This window comes from Carettochelys insculpta, chromosome 2 (genome assembly GCF_033958435.1).
Source record: "Carettochelys insculpta isolate YL-2023 chromosome 2, ASM3395843v1, whole genome shotgun sequence".
NCBI classification, from domain to species: domain Eukaryota; kingdom Metazoa; phylum Chordata; order Testudines; family Carettochelyidae; genus Carettochelys; species Carettochelys insculpta.
Window position 1 is genome coordinate 217,896,374 of NC_134138.1, and position 18,464 is coordinate 217,914,837.

At 44.9% G+C, this 18,464-nt stretch overlaps 1 protein-coding gene across 1 annotated transcript; it reads right to left on the bottom strand.

Annotated features, from left to right (window-relative positions):
- Positions 1-4,921: 4,921 nt before the first annotated feature.
- On the bottom strand, positions 4,922-16,927 carry NPY (neuropeptide Y). Its single transcript, XM_074986168.1, has 3 exons — positions 16,701-16,927; positions 7,972-8,052; positions 4,922-6,204 (listed from the first exon to the last, which is right to left on the bottom strand). The coding sequence occupies exons 1-3, from the start codon at positions 16,886-16,888 to the stop codon at positions 6,180-6,182; spliced, it is 294 nt and encodes a 97-aa protein (XP_074842269.1). The 5' UTR covers positions 16,889-16,927; the 3' UTR covers positions 4,922-6,179.
- Between the last annotated feature and the right edge of the window lie 1,537 nt (positions 16,928-18,464).

Consider the following 18,464-nt stretch of genomic DNA (forward strand, 5'->3'; position numbering starts at 1 on the left):
CCAGTACGTAAGGGGAGCTAGAATTATTTTGTTTGCTTCCTAGCTCCCCCAACACATTCTCCCACCTCTGTTTCCTATTATTCCAGTGGCGGTGAGAGTCTTAAGGGATTAGGACGAAACAGACTTCAGGCTCTTTTGGTGCCTTCTTTAAACTAGAATCAGATTTCCAGATTCAGTGGTGGACATGAAATCCAGAGGAGCGGCTTTCAAATAGGATGAGCCCAGAGAAGGCACTGGGAAGTCTCTCTCGAGGGAGGTAGCTAGCAAAGGTAGATGCCAGCTGGAGCCTGATTTACACCTTACACACTTACAGGAGCAGCCACTCCAGCGTCCAGCCACCACCACCTACAGCTGATCATTGTGATTTCCTCAACAGATGAAAGAAAAAAAATTTAAACACAGCCTCCCCAGGAAGGCATGAGACCACTTTGGCATGCGTCATGCTTACAAACTGAGCCAGGGCACAGGCCGCCCACCCATGGCAACATGAAAGAGAGGAGACTGTAACTCTCCCCCGGGCGAACAGTCCCTGGGTGCGTTCCATCCTTCCTGCAGCCCAGTGCAGCCGCTCTTCTCTGGTCCTGTTTGGGCAAGTGAATGTGCACCAGCCATGCCCCTGCCTCTCTCTCCCAGCACAGGGTGGCAGCAGTGGTGTGGTCGAGACTGGGAAGAGGCTGGAACCTTCCACAGCCGCCCCAACCAGCCACACTCATAAGGCGGGCTTCCTCGGGCACTCACCCTACTCCAGTCCCACACACCAGGTGGCCACTAGTCTGTGCCTGGAGCTTGGCCACACACAGAGGAGATGTATGTATAAATGTGACATTTAACCCACTTCTAACTTCAAAACACTGGCACCCCTAGGCAAGTGCCTGCTTCGCCTAATTGGAAATCCTGCTGTGGCTGGAGCAGCTCTGTAAAAGCTGCTTTAATGAAGCGACAGATTAGGTTAATAAAACCAGAGGCCTTTCATGTTATTTCCCAGCACACTGTGAATGAAACCCTGGCCAAGGGAGACAGTAAAGCCGAGGCTGGCTTGAACTGGCTGATGCCACTCTTCTAGGAAGAAGATAACCAGGCAGCATCGCCAACCCCAAAAGACCACTGACAACTCCAGACTGGACCCCAAATAATGAGTTAAAAAAAAACATTGCTGTGTGTGGGTTTTGTTTTGCTCTGTTTGTCGCTGTCAGGGCCTATTCCCAGTATGTCTATGTGACCATTAGTGTTGTCAACTCTCCCAAATTTATAGATGAAGGTGATTTTGGTCCCTGGTTCAGGAGCTCTAGCTAGCTGCCTGATTGTACAAACCTTCCATCTCCCTCCCAGACCCCAAAATCATGTGCATTCATTCCATCTCCTCCTCATTCCTCCATCAGTTTTGCCCCTTAATTATGCACCCCTTATGTCAGCTCCTAGCCTCCACATCAAATTGCATCCAACCCACCCCACATCTGCCTTTCCCCCATCTCATCCCTGGTCCTCCTACAGCTCCAGAGGTTCTTCATCCCTCTTCCCCCAGCTAGGGGTCTGGGGTGGTTCTCCTCTGCCCTCGTGTTGCAGGGATGGAGTGGAGTGGAGCAGAAAGCAGACGGATGCATTTTCATAGGATGGGAGAGAGCAGAACTGCTTTGGGCGGTTGGACTTTCTGCTACTGATATTCTCTCTGAGACAATGATGTCTACATGGCTGCTTTTGTTTCGAAAGCAGATGGGGTTGCTCCTAAAACAAACCCCATTTTCGAAAGAACACTTCTTCCTGAAATAAAAATAGGAAGGAACCCTGTCTACACAGCTGTTTTTGTTTTGAAAGCAGTCACTTTTGGAAGTGAGATTGTGTGAAAATATACAAATTGAGTGTGAGTTATGCAAATCCACACCTCATTTGCATTTCTGATCTCACTCATTTGCATTCCCTTTCGAAAGGGGAATGTAGTGCAGACACAGCCACAGACTCGAAGACCCAAAGGCAAATCACAATAAACTCAAATTTGTGATTTAACAACTTATCACTTTTAAACCAAGTAATTGATTTTAGAGGTCTAATTTGTGACTCCCAGGCTATGTCTGCACTAACCAAAAACTTCGAAACGGCCATTTTGAAGTTTACTAATGAAGCGCTGAAATACATGTTCAGCACCTCATTAGCATGCGGGCGGCCGCAGCACTTCGAAATTGATGCGGCTTGCCGCCATGTGGCTCATCCAGACGGGGCTCCTTTTCGAAAGGACCCTGCCTACTTCGAAGTCCCCTTATTCCCATCTGCTCATAGGAATAAGGGGACTTCGAAGTAGCCGGGGTCCTTTCGAAAAGGAGCCCCGTCTGGATGAGCCGCGCGGCGGCAATCCGCAGCAATTTTGAAGTGCCGCGGCCGCCCGCATGCTAATGAGGCACTGAATATGTATTTCAGCACTTCATTAGTAAACTTCAAAATGGCCATTTCGAACTTTTTGGCCAGTGTAGATACTGCCCTAAAGTTCCAGTTTCTCAGTATTAGGAAGAGGAGTTACACAAAGGCTCAGTTCCTCAAAAGACATGTTCCACTCACTACAATAAGAGCTGCTTTTGCGACAGGGAGAACAATGGAAGATTTACAAAGAAAATCCAAGAACCATAGTAATCTACATCATCATTCAGTACCATGTTGTTTGATTACTTTGCCGTTGTCGTGAATGCCTCATTAAAGCAATATGGTAAATAGAACTTAACATCCTAGAGATCTCACTAGCTTTGGCATACAGGTGCTCCATAAGATGAAGAAAATTCACAAAATTAGGTGAACGTAAGAACTGCCATACTAGGTCAAGCCAAAGGTCCATCTAACGAATGTCCTCTTCAGACAATGTCACAAGGGAATGAACAGAACAGGTAATCAACAAGTGATCCTTCCTGTCACCCATTTCCACTTTCTGACAAACAGAGGCTAGGGACACTATTTCTATCCATCTTGGCTAATAGCCATTGATGGATCTGTCCTCCATGAATTTATCTAGCTCTTTTTTGAACCCTGACGTTCCTGGCCTTCACAATATCCTCTGGCAAGGAGTTCCACAGGTTGACTATATGTTGCATGAATACTTCCTTCTGTTTGTTTTAAACCTGCTATCTTTTCATTTTGTTTGGTCTCCCCTAGTTCTTGTGTTATGAGAACAAGTAAACAACTTTTTCTTATTTACTCTCTCAGTACCATCATGATTTTATAGACATCTATCATATCCCCCCTTAGTCTCCTCTTTTCTAAGTTGAAAAGTCCTAGCCTTTTTAATCTCTTCTCATACGACAACTGTTCCAAATCCCTAATCATTTTTGTTGCCCTTCTGAATTTCTTCCAATGCCAAGGTATCTTTTTTAAGATGACACAATCACATCTGCATGCTGTATTCAAGATGTGAGAGTACCAATGATTTATATTGAGGCAATAAGGTATTCTGTCTTATTCTCTGTCCCTTTTTAATGATTCCTAACATTCTGTTTGCAAATTGAGTGGATGTTTTCAGAGAACTATCCACAATGACTCCAAGATCTCTCTCAAGTGGTAAATGCTTGGCACTATGTTTTCCAATATGCATTACATTTCATTTATCAACATTAAAATTCATCTGCCATTTTGCTGCCCACTCACCTCATTTTCTGAGATCCCTTTGAAGCTCTTCACAGTCTGCTTGAGACTTAACTGTCTTGAGCAGTTTAGTATCATCTAAAAATTTTGCCACTTCACTCTACCACTTTCTCCAAAATATTTATGAATATGTTAAATTGGATTTGTCCTAGTGCGGACACTTGTGGGATAGCCCTAGTTACCCCTCTCCATACTGAAAACTGACCATTTATTCTTACCCTTTGTTTCCTTTCTTTTAAACAGTTGTCAATTCATGGAAGACCTCCCCTCTTCTTCAGGACTGCTAACTTTACTTAAGAGCCTTTGCTGAGGGACCTTGTCAAAGGCTTTCTGGAAATCTAAGTACGCTAGGTTTTCTTAGAAATCTAAGTACACTAGATTCCCCCATTGCCTACATGCTTGTTGACTCCTCTCCCCACCTCAAAGAATTCTAGTAGATTAACGAGGAACGATTTCTTGCTACAGAAACCATGTTGACATTTTCCTAACATATTATGTTCATCCAAGTGTCTGACAATTCTGTTCTTTACTATAATTTCAACTAATTTGCCCAGTACTGACATTAGACTTATTGGTCTGTAATTGCCAGGATCATTTCCAGAGCCCTTTTTAAAGATTGGTGTCATATTAGCTATCTGTCAGTCACTTGGTACGGAAGATGTTTTAAAGGATAGGTTAGAAACTACAGCTAGGAGGTTCCATAATTTCATGTTTAAGTTCTTTCAGAGCTCTTGGATGAATGCCATCTTGTACTAGTGGGATTGCACAGAGTGAGTAACTGTTACATATTCTTCTCCTTCAACTATTTATTTTTCAATTCATTACATTTATACACACACACACACACACACACACACACACACACTCACACAGCAGAACAAAAAAAGTACTTTATATATAAAAAGTACTTTTTTTGTGCTGGTACTTGCCAGTGCTGAGTACCAGCAGCCCCAGCCATGGGATTGGTGGGGGTGGGAGGGGCAGGGAGACAGCTACTGTCTCTTTTTTTTTTAAAAACAAAAAAGCACCTTCTCTCTCTCTCTTTCTCTCACACTCACACACTCATGCACACAATATACCAGAAATCAGTGATAAATACATCTCATTAAATTCAATTTTTTTTAAGAATGCACCAGAATAGAGCAAATTATACTCTAAGTCAATAAAGTGAAAATGTAGGTGTTGAAAACAGTTTGCCTATTAAAATACCATCTGCAAGTTTTCTTTAAATGAATACATTTTTAATGTTTTGCTGAAGTAGGCGTGACATACGATAACTTGCAAATGTCAAGGAGATGCAAAATGAAACAACACATCCAGTGTGTATCTGTAACAAGCAGATTAAGAACCTACTTAAAATTGTGTAGACATATTTGTGTTTTAGCCATACAACAATATTTGGAAAACAGATACGAAATGTTTGTACATCAAACTTCCAAGCAGATTTTTCTCTGACTTACAATTTTGGCTATATTCTTTCACATGAACCCTATGCCCTCATCTCTGATGTATAAATAAGGTGCAGCATGCTAAAATATCAAGGGCCAAGGACTGACAGTAGTCTACAACGAATGCCTGACAACAACAGACCCATATACAGAATTATGGCAGAAAATGCTGGTATAATATTAGGTAGTTCTCAATGAAAACATTAAGGTTATTTTCAATTCAACAAGCATCAGCAGCACTGCTACCAGGGTAATGGGAAATTTACTCATGGAACATCTGGAGAACAAACACTAAACAAAATGCCATGTTACCTGATATAGGTAATCTCTGTTCATGGAAAAGGTGATTGGGAGAAAGTAGGAAAATTCTTTGTGCTGGATTCAGTTACTGAAAACTTTGTAACACAAAGGAAATATCAAATATTCACTAGGTAGCTTATTATGGAACCACTAACTCCCAAGCACTTCCAAATTCATATTGCAATATTACCTAGGAATTATTACCAAAAAGAAGAAACTCCATTTGTTTAAATTTGAATTCTTAATCAGTCTTGGCAGTTTAACAGAATTATATCTTTTTGTATTTTGAAAATGCTATTAATGTTAATATATGGGTTAACGTAAGTAATGAACAATTGTTCTGTATGCTGATAATTAAAAACATTTTACAGATCACTTCATTTTCCTAAATTATGTATGATATATTGGATGTTATGGAACAAATGTGCATAACTCAAACCAGCAACATTGAATTAAGGGCCCAGTGAGTATTGTAATTATTTCAACTTTCACAACTACGGTTTTAGTATCTGTGAAAAGATCACTGTAATGCTACTTTAGACTGCAGGAAAGTAATAATTCAGTTTTAATAGTTTAAAACAAATCTTTACTATGTCAGTAATAGCGTCGGTGTCTTTCATTTAGTATGTTACATTTTGGAATGCACAAATAAATTATTTAAATAAATGTATATACAAGTCTGATGAAGGAAAAATGCTACAGAATTCAGTATGATGGCTGCATGCACTGAGGAGTGATAAACTGTGATTGGTGTTTGAGCAGTAAGTATGGATTGAAAACTAGGAAAAGTTTGATGAGGAGTTGAAATTTCCATCACCACATAGAAGGGTCTTCAAACCTGTAACACACATTAAACATGTTATTTTATCTGGAAGATTAGTGATAGAACCAAATATATTTTAAGATCATTGCTCTTTTAACACTCAGAAATAATAAAAGTTTTCACTTTAATAGCACTAGTAGAGTATGGGATACATTTCCAGTTTACTGTATGAGAACTGAATTGCTCAACTTTCATGAAAATTAACAGAAGTCAAGTGGCTAAATAACCACTTATGTAATTGTCCCTGATGCTGTGTCTTTACAGCACTAAGACCCACTGCAGAGTAATTTTTAGCTAATAGCTAATAGCACACTTCTGCTAGAAAATTATGTTAAGTGAAAATATAAACTCACAATATTATTACATTTGTATCTCTTACTAAGCATTTTCAAAAGAGAACTTACTGAATTTAGCAAACAAAATTATTTAGTGCAATGAATTTCAATTTTGTCAAGAACTCAGTCTGAAGGTAGCAGCAGTGATTGCTAAAATCTTACAGAGGCATTACTGTACTGCTTAATAAATACATGATATTCAAATATTTCCTAAAGCAAATTCTGAGGCCCCAAAATATTTCTGTATCTGGGTATTTTACTACATGTATACAGAAAGAGACACAGAAAGAATATAACTGAGACAAAAGACAATACACATAAAATGTAAGGGCCTCCAAATGACTACATGGGCTCCACAAGATGAAAACCATGCACCATTGCTATCAGAGTGATTTGTATTAAACTCAATGCTTTCCTTTGTTTCCCAACACATTTATTTTGGATCTACTTTCGATAAGAATCTAGTACAGATGTTTCACTAAGGGAGAAACTTTCTCTTGATGCCTACACGTACAGTGTTCATTCAAGACATTTAGGTAGTTTCTCTTTACTAGCTGGTAAGGTTAATTTATTAATGATTCTCATTATAAACAAAACATTGCAGCATTTTTGCAGGTGGGAAAAATTATGTATAAAGAATAACATAGAAGAACTGCATGATTTGTAACACCACATCTGTGCAACCCAGGCCTTCCCTGGTTGTGACAGCTTTGGGGGTTTTAGGAGAGGCATCTATCTCATCCTGCTGCAGCTCTGAGCCCTGGTATGAGGTTTAATAGACAGTGTTCAGGGCTTGATGGAAAGCTACTTGGCCATACAGCTTAGACGGAGCTTAGCTCACAACTCATTTTTTGGTTCTGAACTCCTGATTTGCAACAGATTGAAATAGCTGCAATCATGAAATTTATGATATTTTTAAATCCTAGAGCTGTAAAATTGGTTAAAACGGACTGTGAATTTGGTAGGGCCCTGTGCACACATTTTCCCATCTAAAGCTGCCTTAAAAGAACCCAGTACGTCAGAAGTAAAACTAAGGAAGTGAACAGTTAATGAAGAAACAAGCCTTGTGTTTCAGTGTGTAAGTGAATTAACATTAGGAGCCAGGGTGGAGTACTATGCAGAATTTCATAATAAGGGGTGTGCATTATGGGAAATCTTTCCTCCCTTTAAACATTTGGGACCAGCTACTGCCAAAAATAAGCTGAAGTGCTCAACTTGGGCCAATAGTCTAATAGGGTATCATAGGCCCTTTATTCTTAGAACATTTGTTTTGTTTTAATAATGGAGAAAATAGTCTATTTATTTATAGCTATAGAAATAGCTAGATATAGATGAATTACATCTAAACATAGTGTTCCAGTTCATGCTGCTTACTTATTTTCTTCCTAATAAAATAGCTATATTTAAAATGTAAATAAAAACTGTCACAAAGCACTTTTATACTTACCGAGATCTGGGAATATTTTCTGTGCTTTCTCTCAACAAAAGATCCGAGATCAATGTCTCTGGGCTCGATCTCTTTCCGTATCTATTAAATGAAAAAAATTATCTATTTTTTTTTTCAATCCTCCACCTTCAAGACTGAGGCTAACTTTGGAATGTTCATACAAACCTTTACTGTAAAATTTTGTAGGGCAGAAAAAAAGTGACTCTCCAGCAGGTGTTTCGGTGAACCCAGTTTGATTATATGAAAATACGTCACTCTAGTGTCACAATGGTTATAAATATGTTAATAATTAGAACATATTATGACCTTCATATACAAATATTTGCCATAAATCACGTTACAATGTACATGATAGAAATCAGACATTTCTTACATTTTTTTGTTGGTTGGGTATCAACAGATATCCTACATTCATATTTCCCATATGGAAGGACATGTAAGTGAAGGAGGGGACAAGAAGTTGAAATATGACAGCAGATGTGAGGCTTATTAGTCCTTTCTATAACTGTAATTAAGGTCGTTTGTTCAGTTCCAGCAGTTTTGGAGAGCGCTGCATCTTCCATCAGAAATTCACTGAGTGAAAATCCACAAAAACTATCTGCACTGTATAGTCAACACATGCACAAAGATTCATACTGCAATAAGTTACCATACATATACACCAAGATTGTCCAAAGTAACTTTTAACATAAGAGGAGATGATTTAAAGGGACCAGAGTTTCACAAAGTGGAAAATCAGGCACCTTTAAGTGGGGGACTCAAAACACAACCAACCCAAACTGACTAGTCATTTGAAAAAAATTGCCAGTGTAAATATTGTTTTGTGAATCAGAGCTTTGTAGTAACATGGCATGACAATTCTTGTTGGCTGTGATCTTTTGTATTAGTAAACCTAACAATTGTGCTTCTATTCCTGTATTTTAAAAAATCCTGAAAATATCCTGGGTATTTACTTGAAAAAACAATTCCAAGTCCCATTTCTTATAAGAGGATGTGCTCTTTTTCCCTTTCTAAAACAGTACCAATACAGTAAACCCTCGATTTAACAGACCCTGATATAACAGACTTCAGAAATAATGGATGCTGTCTGCCAGCCCTCCCCTGCAGCCCCCTCCAAATAAATGCCAAAGACTCACCAGAGCCACCGCCAGAGCTGGAGGAGCTGCCAGAGTGGCTGGGGCCACAGGGGCCAGAGGAGCTGGGGGGGAGGGGGACACTGTGGAGGGGCTCAGGAGCTCTCCTACCCCAGCCTGATACGTGTGGAGAATGTCAGCACCTGGCAGCTGCTGCAATGGCGCTGAGCAGCAGCAATGGTGTCAGAGGCTGCTGCCCACTGGCAGGCTGGGGGCAGCCACTCTCTACCTTTGAATGGGCAGCCCGGAGCTGGGGGCTGGAGGAACCACGACACTGAGATCTGCAGGAGGTGGAAGGAACCAGGCCAGCATTCAGCTCCTCTCCTGGTAACTGGGAGAGGGAGATGGAGGTCTGAGGGGAAGACTGGGGCAGGAAGGGGAAAGGACAGAGGTGGGGCAGAGGACAGGACTGAGTGATGGGCAGGGAAGGTCAGTGCATCATCATACAGTATAACCATTTGTATATCACGGACCTCTGGCATTAACAGACTTCCTTTCCCCCCTTTAGTCCATTAAATCAAGGATTTACTACAATGAGATGTCATCTCGACAGGTAATCCATTACTGCCTGGGATTATTACGTAAATAATAGTAATGGCAACCACAAGAGAGCACTCCATTTATTTCTGTAAAGAAATAAAGATCATGGTTTATTACTTGTATGGATATAGAAGTCAAATGACAATAAAATTACACTGGCAAAGAACAGCTAAATACATGGAGTGAAATCTTGGCACTTTTGAAGACAGTCGGCCTCAAGATATCTTTCCAATGGGTTCAGCTACATTGCAGAAGAGCAAACTTCCGACAAAGAATTCTTAGCTTTTCTTGATATGGTTTGCACGGTAGTGTATTTTTGCCATGATATATGAATGTGGAAACAAGGCTGATTTGTTATCATTATATTAATGACTGGATTTTTTCCACTGTCTTGGTCAATTTAATATGTTGTCCATGCTTTAGACAGACAAAATATCAGTTTCACATTTTGGAAGCAAATGTCTGTCGTATAAACTGATTGAAAATGAATATCTGAAAAAAACCAGCTGCACACAGTGAAATGCTATTACAGTAATTTAATCAAGCGTGATGCTGAATCAAATGTCTTACACTCCACCACCACAAAGAAACTTGTTTCTAGTTACTTGCTCCAATTAATATGGATGTGATTGGGGCTCCCCCTGGGAGGAATCCAATTTCCCTGATTAAAATATTTGTTTTAAAGAAATTGATTTAACAAATTAAAAACCAGATTCAGTAGCCTATAGCTCAGCAACATTCCCACTGATTTCAAGGAGAATTTTATCTGAGTATGGAATGAAAAGGGGCCATTGCAAGAGAGGAGACATGGCTCAGATTCATAAAGAGGATACTTATTTTGAGATACACAGCATACTCTATCCCTGAAGAGCTGTGTGTCCCCGATTGAGGGCAACACATTGTGCTGTACTGTGTCTCCATACAGGATATGTCTGCATCCTGCACAGGGTTAAGCCACCAAAGAACGGAGTGCTGACTGAAGGATCAGCCCAGGTGGAAAAGAAAAGGAAATCCTTCTAATGTTAAATGTTCGAGGCATGGATGTGCCCCTTAGTTTTGTAGTCTCTACCACTTAGGAGAGCCATTATGGTCACAACAGAAAAAGGGCAAGAGAACTGAAGTGAAACCCAAGGCTGAACACAGAAGAGAATCAGTTGCCATTGGAGGAAATGCTTCATAAAGTCTTTACACCAAAGGAGATGATACTTTCTCCATACAAATCTTACACATTTCAGAGGCTTTCCAATCACCGTATCTCCTCCCAGTTTGCTCTGTGGAAGACTGGTCAGTTCCGTCAAATAGTGTCAACATTTTAATTATCAAAGACCAACTTTGCAAAAAAGTGTCCAGTCATGTTTGTTGCCCAATTTGAGGCTTTGTCTACACTGAATTCATAGAACAATCTAGCTACTTAGCATCGGGCTACGAAAAAAATTATGTCCTGTGCGACATAATTTGGTCAGCCTAACCCCCGCTATTAATGCAACTAGGTCAATGGAAATATTCTTCCATCCACCTAACTACAGCCTGTTAGAGGCTGAATTTACTACAACAACAGAAAAATCCCTTCCATCACCGTAGTGCTGCCACAATTGTAGTGCTGTCATACCACTAGACATCAAGGCCCGCTTTTCAGAGGTGCTGACAACTCACAACTTCAGCTGAAGTCAAGGGTAGCTGTGAGCTCTAAGCACTTATGACAACCTGGCCCTTGGTGTCTGGCAGTGGGCCAAAGCCACTTTTGAACATTTGGGCCTGGGGATTCAAATCCTATATGGCGTTTAGCGCCTCCAGTAAGCATTGAGGGTGCTCAGCTGCACGTTGTAGGAGGTACTCAGAACTTTGCAAGATGGTCCTCAACATCAAAACAACCTGATTGTAAGAAAGGCTCTTTTTCAAATTACAGATCAAATATAGATGTGAAATGGGAAAAATCTGGTGTTGTCTGAAAACCAAATCCCTGGATTAGAGCCTCTTCCTATAGAAATGTCTTCTCCTTGTGCTACTTTAATTTCAACAATATGTTGTATGGTTCTTTATAACATAGCATAGTAATGCATGCAAAGGACAAGCTCAGGGAGGCAAGAGGCGACAGTGACAAGCTGTGGGAGAAGTGAAGAGAGCAAAGGTTCAGGGATTGAAAGCTGCATGCAACAAAATGGCAGGGCAGCGCCAGTTGTAGGGAGGAAGTCATTGTACGGGGGTAGCAGATGTTTCAAGAAGGGATGGGATTCTGACTCAGCAGACAGGCAGGAGGCCCAGTGGAAGCTCCCAATGGCAACTGTGAGGGGCATGGGTACAGTGGAGAAAGGCTGTGTCTGGGAATGGGTGGGGAGGCAGCCACATGGGAGATAGAACAGAATAAAACCTACTATAGTGACCACAAGAGACCACCTGTCATGAGGGACTACTTGCAGAGGCCATGGAAAGCTTTTCCTCCAACAATTTAACTGTGAAGAAATTGTACAGCATGAACAGCTGCCCCCTGTGACCAGCAACCACATTTTCTTCCTCCCGTCTATAACAATAAAACTGCAGGAAGAAACCGGTTTTCCTTACTTTTGCACTGCTGCTGGTAGCAGCACTGCCTTCGGAGCTGGATACCTGCCAGCAGCTGCCACCCCCCCATATGCAAACCACTGAAGAGAGCCCACTCTTACAAGCAACCATGTTAGCTGCCTAGCTCTCCTGAATAGCTGCTCTTGGTAGGTTTTATGACAGTTGGAGGTAACAGGAGCCCATGGAAAAGAGACAGTAGCTGTGTCTACACGTACACGCTACTTCGAAGTAGCGGCACTAACTTCGAAATAGTGCCCGTCGCAGCTACATGCGTCGGGCGCTATTTCGAAGTTAACTTCGACGTTAGGCGGTGAGACGTCGAAGTCGCTAACCTCATGAGGGGATCGGAATAGCGCCCTACTTCGACGTTCAACGTCGAAGTAGGGACCGTGTAGACGATCCGCGTCCCACAACGTCGAAATTGCCGGGTCCTCCATGGCGGCCATCAGCTGGGGGGTTGAGAGATGCTCTCTCTCCAGCTCCTGCGGGGCTCTGTGGTCACCGTGGGCAGCAGCCTTTAGCCCAGGGCTTCTGGCTGCTGCTGCCGCAGCTGGGGATCCATGCTGCATGCACAGGGTCTGCAACCAGTTGTCGGCTCTGTTGAGCTTGTGTTGTTTAGTGCAACTGTGTCTGGGAGGGGCCCGTTAAGGGAGCGGTTTGCTGTTGAGTCTGCCCTGTGACCCTGTCTGCAGCTGTGCCTGGCACCCTTATTTCGATGTGTGCTACTTTGGCGTGTAGACGTACCCTTGCAGCGCCTATTTCGATGTGGTGCCGCGCAACGTCGAAGTTGAACATCGACGTTGCCAGCCCTGGAGGACGTGTAGACATTATTCATCGAAATAGCCTATTTCGATGTTGCTACATCGAAATAAGCTATTTCGATGTTGGCTTCACGTGTAGACGTAGCCAGTAAGAGTTCTTGATTAAGGCGACAGCAGCTGTCAGGAGGAACGAGGCAGAAAAATGCCATAAGTAGCTACAGGAGCATTAGAAGACAAAGCAGGCAGTGCAAGCCCAAAAGGAAACAGCACTTACCTCTGATTCTTTCCCCTCAAACATATACCCTTTCCCACATGTCTCACTTTGTGGTGAGCTGGATGCTCGTGGCTAGGCCCAGCAGGGCTGACAGACACCACAGGCCCCAAGGCTAGATGGGAGGGGGGGCTCAGCTCTGCACCCCAGAAAGGGGAGAGCCAAGGGCAGAAGCAGCTCCAGGGCACGGGCCACTGCCTCCTTTGTCCCTCACTCCCATGCCCGTTGGTGGGCCTGACTGGGTCTACAGGGGCTCCGTATCCACAGGTTAAGGTGAGAGGCTCATGGCTCGTCTACATTTGAAATGTTTCAGCAACACCACCGCAGCAGCTCTGCAGTAGTGCTAATCAGTGCAAACACAACCTGTGGGGGCACCCTCTCTACCAGTGCCCCAAGTCACAGGGCCCAGGACACCCCCACCAATGGTCCTGGCCCTGTACCTACCTTACCTCTGCTCCACCACTTCACCTGTACCCCTTTCCTGCTCCTGATCCCTGCCCCTGAGCAACATGAGCCATGGGGTTAGGCACAAGGAAGCAGCATGTGTTCCCACACACTCACTGTGGTGGCAGGAGCCGGAACAGCTCTGCAGTCTGCTCTGCCCCACTCTGCCCTGTCCCATCACCCTCTCCCTGCCCACTTCTCCACAGAGGCATGAATCAAGCACCCTGGGGCACTGCGTAACTCTTAACTCTCCATTTGACTCTCCAACTCAAATTTATTCCCCTTAAAAGTAAAATGATTGTTCCCCTTTACCTGCCACCTGGCATATAAAAATTAACTTCAGTCTTTTTTGCTTTATGCCTTATAAGACTTTGGCTCGTCTTTCTATTTATAATGTGCACACCACAATGGAATCTTGCTCACTTTCCCTCTACTACACAGATTTTGCAGAACTAAGAAGGTTATGGGGCAGGAGTAAAATCATATTTTTGTCATTTTGTCACTAAAGGAAGCAGATATGAATATGATATCTATGCAAGTAGTGAATTTGTTAAGAAAGGTGATGGCATTTTTACACAGTCACTTTTCAGACTAGAACCATACTTGAATCAGCCTAAAGTGGTGGTTCTCAATCAGAGGTATATGTACCTCTGCAGGTGCACAGAGGTCCTTCAGGGGATACATCAATTCATCTAGATATTTGCCTAGTTTTACAACCGGCTACATAAAAAAGCACTAGCACGGTCAGTGAAACCTAAGACAGCATTCGAGACTATGACTTTTTTTATACTCTTCTATGTAATGTACAGTGAAATGTAAGAATAGGGGGAAATTTTCTAATCCAGCACTCTCGTTCAGCAACATCCATAATCCAGTATAATTTTAATTAGACAAATGACCACTTATCAGGTATGTAGGCAAGTTTCCTGCAATCCCAGGAAGTTTGTTTACAGCCACCAGTCCTGACGCCCAGTGTTCTATGCTGTTATTTAACTAATTTATCTCTAAACATCTTCTAAGAGCCCAGTAAGCAACTGACCTCCCGGGGTCTGGCAAATTCTCTCATTCGGCACCAGTCAGTTCCTGAGGGTGCCTGACAAGAGCGGTTCAACCTGTACAAAACTACTATTCCAATGATCTATTTTACCCTAGTTTATGTCATAAATAAGAAAGTAAGCAATTTTGCAGTATTAGCGTGCAGTGACGTATTTTTATGTTAGATTTTGTAAGCAACTAGTTTTTAAGTGAAATGGAACTTGAGGGTGCACAGGACAAATCAGACTCCTGAGAAGGGTACAGTATTCCGGAAAGATTGAGAGTCACTGCTCTAATGAATACATCAGCTGAAATAGTATTTGGAAAATGGTATATGAGAGAAGAGGAGGGAAAACACGTCAAGTGTGTAAAAGAAGGGGAAACTGATATGGTTAGAGCCAGGGGAAAAAGAAGAGAAATTCTGGCATCTGCATTTTATGTGAGCTATAGGGGAGAAAGCAAAACAACAGCAAAGAGAAGGTTCCAATAGCCTAGATAACAAATTATTAGAGCATGGGCTTTTCTGGGTGGTATATGGTTCAGAGGAAGCACTCTCTTCTATTAGCCATCTGAATCAAATTGGACAGATATCCCCAAATAAAGGGATTTGACATTTTAATTTCACCTTTCATTTCAATCTGAGGTTTCATCACACACATCTGCAGTAACATGAACAAATCAGGGCCATTCCTAGATAACCATTCTCGGGAAGGGCAGGCTTGGCTGCCGACACAATGCACTTTTTAATTATTTGTTAAGTGATTGGTGTATTAAGCTGCTGTCAAAACAAAAGATTTCTGAATTACTAGAATTCTTCAGCAACAATAAAACTGTCAATTGCTCCAGATAAACACCATATGAGACACAGAGAAAGCAAGGGAAGTGTGAAATTGTTCTGATATTTTTCTCTGCCCGTCTCACACTCTCGTGTTCCAAGTTTATGTTTCATTTCCCTCTCTTCCTGTTTGCTTTGCCCTGTCTCTCTCCATAAAATAAAACTTCTTATGATTTATGTTCCTAGCCGCAAAAGCTCTTTTGTATTAAAATCTGACAAGACTGGATGAGACCAGCCTCTACTGCCCACATTGGTATCAATGTTCCCTCTAATTTTTTCCATCCATACCTGGGATAAATCTTCTTATGTGTATCATGTCATGTGTAGTTGGGCACCACCAGTAGAAACACAAGCTGCAGTTTGTGGGCGCTCTGCTAATCAGGCAGCATCTGAATCTCTCCTGGGTGACCACCCAAGCACACAGCTTACAGGGAACACTTGGTACCACTCCACCAACCCTTCATTTGGAGATCCCATTTACCTCCACCTTACACAAAGCCCCAAAAGGAACTGCCCCACCACACAGACGTGGCTGTGTTCACTACAGAAATGGAATACACCCTCACCACACTTTTGTCGCCATTGCTGGTTTTCCTGGGCACCTCACTTGGTGAATTCATAAAGCTCAGCACTCTCCCAAGCATTTTAGCTTCTCCTCAGTTGTGCCCCTGCTCACCACTTTGCCTCTCTCACTGCGGTATGCATATGCTGGCAATGGGGACTGGTGCCTGCAGGGATGGGGGTGTCGATAGGGCAAGCCAGAGGAACAGGGTGGGAGTATGGTAGGGGCAACCCATCGAGCAATTAAAATTTGTATGGGGGCAGTGCACTCCTGAGTGCTCCCACCTATGCCTGCTGGACTATGGTGCTAATCTCAGCCGTGCCCACACCGTCCTTCTGCCTGCCTGGCTGGGGATGGAGCCATAAGTTGGAGACCCTGGAAGAGTTAGACCACCCATCCCTCCAGGGAGTGCTGGTGGCAGGAGCTGTGCCCAGGGAAGGAGCCCCAGGTACTGAGCAGCGCCTGGGCCAGGTCAGAATCGACTAACCCAGAAAGACACGGGGTGGAGACGAGCCCGGTGACACACACCCCGCCCCCACCACCACCACCACGGGGCCGCCGGGCAGTGCGCGGCGCTGCGCAGCCCTACCTCTGCCGCGTGATGAGGTTGATGTAGTGCCTCAGTGCCGAGTAGTATCTGGCCATGTCCTCCGCTGGCGCGTCCTCGCCGGGGCTGTCCGGTTTGGAGGGGTACGCCTCCGCCAGCGTCCCCAGGCAGATCAGCAGCGAGAGGCCGAAAGTCAGCACGGACAGCCACAGCCTCATGGTCCCCTGCATCTGCACCGCGCCGGCGGGAGAGAGGCGCGTGAGAGGGCGCAGCCCGCGGCCGGCGGCCGCAGAGCGCGGCAGCCCACCCCGAGCCCCGCTTCCGCCCGGGACCTGGATGGGCGCCCCCTGGCTCTGCCCCGGCCCCTTCCCGCTTCTTTTTTTTTTGGCGGGCCCCGGCTTGAGAGGGAAGCAGGCGCTAGCTCCGCCCCCGCGCGCCCTGCGCCCGGCCCGGGAAGCGGCGCTGCTCGGCGGGGCCGCGCGGGACAGGCAAGGCGCGCTGTGGGGGAACGGGGAGGGTAACTGGGCTGCCCTCGGGCCGCGGCGCGGGGCCGGATAACCCGCTCCGGGGGCTGCCCCAGCCGAGGCTCCGCACCAGAGGAAGGAGCGCGGCTGGGCGCGGAGCTGGAGCAGCACTTGCAGCCGGGATGCCCCAGGCGGGCGGGACCGCGCGCTGGGCTAGCGGCGTCCCGGGACGCTCCGGGCGAGCGGCAGCGCCCGCCCCGTGGTACTCACGGCGGGCTCTGGCCTGGGCTCGCTCTCCCTGCGCTCGGCTCGGCGTGGCTCTGGTGCCGCTGGCTCGGCTCTCCGGTGTGCGGCTCGCCGCCTCGCCGAGGATTTTTATGGCTTTCCCAGCAGGCAGGAGGGGCCTCGGGCGATCACGCCTGACGCTTCGGTGACTCCAATCCCCTCGCCGCCTGCGCCCTGCCCCAGCATTGGCATCACATGCTGCTGCCGCCGCCTCTTGACACTGCCAACCCCAGCCCGGCATGGGGGTCCGGGGGAGTGGGGAGAGCGGGGTGGCTGCTGACGCCTCAGAGAGCTCCCGCTAGCCATCTCCCCCGCGCGCCCCCACCACCGGGCACTGCCCCCGCGCCGAAACGGTGGGAACCTGGCCCGGGACGGAGCCTCCCAGCTTTCGCATCAAACTCCCACGCTGCCCTGTCACATGCGCCTCTTGCACCAGAAAAAGCCCTGGAACAAAGGCGTCCCAAGACTCATGCAAAACCGCTGTCTTGCTGCATCTCCTCATTTTCAGCAGCCGCCTCCCGGAGTCCGAAGCCTAACTCAGGAGCAGTTGCTGCTATTGCACCGATAAAACTGGGCAAGCTTTGCACAATGGTGGGTCGGATGCCCTGGATCTTCCATCGGAATCCTGCCGGATACATACAGCCATTGTTTGCACATATCCTCTAATGACATAGCACCGCTAGAGCACGAGTGGAGAGAGGCCTCTTACGCTCAAAATAAACCCCAAAACCAAAACCCTTGCCATGCACCCTGGCACAGCATCAGCACAAAACATCTTGCACTGCTGGTATAGCCATCTTGCATCTCAAACCCAAAATTTCAGTGCTTAAACAGAGAACAAGATTGATTGCTCATTTTACACCGAGGGGCTCCAGAACCTGTTATACCAGAGCATCATAAAAATCCAACTTTGGCATCTGAGTCCTGCCAAAAGTGTAGCCAAAGACTCAGAAATTGTACCCTCGAAAGCAAAAAGCCTTGTGGCTTATCTGCTCAGGGAGATTGATCAGCTATAGCTCTACTAGTACAGTTCCCCATATGGCTACTCTATTCCAGG

What these genes read in the sequence shown, in the direction of transcription:
- NPY (XM_074986168.1), bottom strand. Translation starts at nt 16,888, where the DNA reads ATGCAGGGGACCATGAGGCTGTGGCTGTCCGTGCTGACTTTCGGCCTC. An exon ending in AACCTCATCACGCGGCAGAG is followed by an intron (nt 8,053 to 16,700) that starts GTAGGGCTGCGC and finishes TTCATTTAATAG; the next exon opens with ATACGGAAAGAGATCGAGCC. An exon ending in GAAAATATTCCCAGATCTCG is followed by an intron (nt 6,205 to 7,971) that starts GTAAGTATAAAA and finishes TGTGTGTTACAG; the next exon opens with GTTTGAAGACCCTTCTATGT.